Source organism: Triticum dicoccoides, chromosome 3A, assembly GCF_002162155.2.
Source record: "Triticum dicoccoides isolate Atlit2015 ecotype Zavitan chromosome 3A, WEW_v2.0, whole genome shotgun sequence".
Lineage (NCBI taxonomy): Eukaryota > Viridiplantae > Streptophyta > Magnoliopsida > Poales > Poaceae > Triticum > Triticum dicoccoides.
The window spans coordinates 348,872,135-348,875,860 of record NC_041384.1 but is presented as its reverse complement, the minus strand read 5'-3'; the positions used below and the strand labels follow the sequence as shown (position 1 = coordinate 348,875,860).

General features: G+C 52.4%; 1 protein-coding gene across 1 annotated transcript; it reads left to right on the top strand.

The window, feature by feature from the left end:
- Positions 1-94: 94 nt before the first annotated feature.
- Positions 95-3,127, top strand: LOC119268168. The gene is made up of 6 exons (XM_037549700.1): positions 95-652; positions 789-875; positions 1,013-1,231; positions 1,819-1,983; positions 2,100-2,153; positions 2,271-3,127. The coding sequence occupies exons 1-6, from the start codon at positions 443-445 to the stop codon at positions 2,793-2,795; spliced, it is 1,260 nt and encodes a 419-aa protein (XP_037405597.1). The 5' UTR covers positions 95-442; the 3' UTR covers positions 2,796-3,127.
- The last annotated feature ends 599 nt before the right edge of the window (positions 3,128-3,726 follow it).

Sequence of the window (3,726 nt, the reverse complement as noted above, 5' to 3'; positions counted from 1 at the left end):
CCCAACACCCTCCATCCTAACCATAAGCACCTATGAATAAGAATGATTGTCTCAAAAAAAACCTATGAATAAGAATGGTGATGGATATATAGCTCCGTCTCGCGGGGGCCTCGGAGGGAGAGATCTTTGCTTAGCGGGAGGACGAGTGCTCCTCCCCCTCCTCTTTCTCTTTCTCCTCCTCCTTCTTCTTCTTCTTTGGGAAAAGGGATTGATTGCGTGCGAACGAGGCCGCGCTCGCTAGCTCTGAGCTGAGCTGAGCTGAGCTGCCACTGCCAGTACTGGCTGGAGTGGACAGGTTTTGTGGCGAGTACTAGTCCCAACTCCCCAGCAACAAGCGGCAGGCACCGAGCAGCCAGCCAATGTATTCCTCGCACAGGAGCATCAGCAGCAGCGACAAGACGCCGCCGTGCAAGAAGCTTCACAGGCACAGAATCCCACACTGATGGCTGCACCCTACTCTCCATCTCCATCTCCATCACATCCCACTGCTGCTGCCCTTGTCCTGCTACTGCTGCTGCTTCATGTCGCGCTTCTTGGCAAGTGTGCGGCGGCGGCTAACGTGACGTTCGGGCCGGGGGAGGAACTCCGGAGGTACAGGCGGCTCCAGGCGCTCCTCACAAGGCTCAACAAGCCGTCTCTCCGGACCATTCAGGCATGTCTCCTCGATCGCCCTACTGCCAGTGACAGTGTTGCTGCAATTCGGTCTAGGTCGTGGCCGAGAGAGATTTTTTTTTTTTGCGGTGGGTGGCCGAGAGAAATTAACCGTGGTGCTCGTTGGTTCATGGCAGAGCCCCGACGGCGACCTCATCGACTGCGTGCCGGCGCACCTGCAGCCGGCGTTCGACCACCCCAGGCTGCGCGGCCAGAGACCACTGGTAATGCATCCATCTCGTTAGCAGCTATTGTTAATTTTATTTATTTATTTCCATTTCAAAGCCAAGGGAAAGCCAGCATGTAGATTGATTAGTTAACCAAGTCTTGGGCTCTTGTTCGATTGGTCGTTTTGTCGCAGGGCCCGCCGGTGCGACCGAGTGGACACCACCGCCGCCCCAATCACACGGCGGACGCCGGAGTGCAGCTTTGGGCGATGTCCGGCGCGTCGTGCCCGGAGGGGTCCGTCCCGGTGAGGAGGATTACGGAGGCCGACGTCCTCCGCGCCAGCTCCGTGAGGAGGTTCGGAAGGGTGCCCACGGCCAGAGTACGGCGTGACACGGTCGCCGGCGGCCACGAGGTCCGTAGTCTACTCTTGTGTCTTGTCATGCCATACTACTATAGTACTTAGTAAACGCTCTTATATTTCTTCACGGAGGGAGTACATTGTAAGCACGACCTGAATTCAAGTTACTGTAGCCTGTAAATCTTGTCTTGGTTGCTGAATGAAATTGCACCTCCGCTAAATGATGCTTAAAAAGCAGAGCATCCGAAAAAGTTGGGTAAAACGTGATATCGAGCAGAGCGGTGGCATGATGCCATCCACTGCGAGGACATAGATTCAGCGCACAGCTTTTAACCTCATGGATTTGATTGGTTTGCCGTTGCTTTTACTCCTTCCAGCTAACATCCGCAGAGAGCATTGACCCGGGTGTCGCTTCTTCGTCTGCATTTTGGCTCTCGCTAGGTGCAGATTAATTGATCTGAGTATGTTTCTTTTCTTTCTTTTTGACATTAACGTAGTGTCAAAAAAGGTCCTAGGACGGAGGGAGTAGTAATTAACTGCAGTGGAGCAGCAGGGGTAACATTAATAAGACAGTAACACTATTAACTTATCAGCGGATGGATGGTTGGTTATTGAAATGGTGTGTATGTGTGTGTATGCAGCACGCGGTGGGGTACGTTGCCGGCGACGAGTACTACGGCGCGCGTGCGAGCATCAACGTGTGGGCGCCCAAGGTGAGCACGCCGACGGAGTTCAGCCTGTCGCAGATCTGGGTTATCGGCGGCACCTTCAGCAACGATCTCAACACCATCGAGGCCGGATGGCAGGTACATTTGCGATTTGAGCATCATCCATTCCTCTCTGGTCTCTGCTCTCGGTTGCGGATGGCAGGGACAACAACAACAACATATAATTAACAGCTGCTTGCTGTTTTGTGTGACAGGTGAGCCCGCAGCTGTATGGGGACAACTCGCCCAGGTTTTTCACTTACTGGACGGTAAGCCCTTTCTCCTCGATCCATGGATGGATCGATCGTCTTTCTGGTAAAAGAAAAGAAAAGAAAAGAAAAGAAAAGAAAAGAAAAGGGTTTGAATTTGCATGGCATGGCATGCAGACGGACGCGTACCAGACGACGGGGTGCTACAACCTGCTGTGCTCAGGGTTCGTGCAGACCAACAGCCGGATCGCCATGGGGGCGGCCATCTCGCCCACCTCCGGCTACAAAGGCGGCCAGTTCGACATCAGCCTCCTGATCTGGAAAGACCCCAACCACGGCAACTGGTGGCTGGAGTTCGGGTCGGGGGAGCTGGTGGGTTACTGGCCTAGCTTTCTGTTCAGCCACCTGGCGTCGCACGCGAGCATGGTGCAGTTCGGCGGCGAGGTGGTGGACACGCGCGCCGAGGGGTCGCACACGGCCACGCAGATGGGGAGCGGGCACTTCCCCGGGGAGGGCTTCGGCCGCTCCTCCTACTTCCGCAACCTGGAGGTGGTGGACTGGGACAACAGCCTCATCCCGCTCACCACCTTCCACGTCACCGCCGACCACCCCAACTGCTACGACATCCAGGGCGGCGTCAACGCCGTATGGGGGAACTACTTCTACTACGGAGGGCCAGGGAGGAACGTCAGGTGCACCTAGCTAGCTGCTTGCTTGGATAGTCGTAGCCACAACAAATTCATTTTTCTTTCTTTATTTCTTTCTTCCTGAAAGTTGTTCATCTTCTACAGTTGTGCACCTAGCTTAGCTAGCTTGCGCGTCTTCTACAGTTTATTTTCCAACCAAAGGGAGGGTGGGTTCACTACTTGTTGTAAAACATGGGTCTCCTGATCTCAACAGTGTAGTGTAGCTTCGTTTCAAAAACAATGCACTACTGTACTAGTGTAGCCAACTCAGTAGTACTACTCCAGCACATACTACATGCATGCATGCATCAATTGTTTATTGCCAAGCAAATCGCTCGTTGTGTCTCTCTCAAACGGTTCTTCACTTACTGGACAGTACTGTAGTAGTAGTACATGAATCACGCTTCAACGCCAAGCAGCATTTGAAGCAAAGACGCACATACCGCGCCTACCTTCGTGGGGAAACAATCCATTGATTGCGCCAGACCATCCACGGAATGGAGCACTAGGGTATTTCTCTGGAGTAGTAGGTAGTATCGTTTATTTTGTCACCCAGGGCCAGGGATTTGTCCCTTCCTTGGCGTTGAAGCTTCCATCCATGTTTCCCTGCACTAAAGCACAAGCATCTACTGATTCACACCCATTTTTTCCAGCCTATCACCTGGACCACACGCCCCGTTCGAATTTGATAGCTCCTTCCGTTTTATTAAAAAATAGTACTGCAATAGGCAAACGAGAAGGCACACTGTAGAGAATGTCATAAACCCGATTTGCCAACTTCAGAGCCCTGCCAAGATGTGAGAGCCAATTACAATATGACGTGTGTGTTGAGTATATATTTTGTGTTGCATGTATATTCGTGTTGTAGCACATCTTCTAGTCCTGTATAGTTCAGGTTCAGACCTATCCTGTAATTATATATATATATGTGCACAAGCACCTTGACT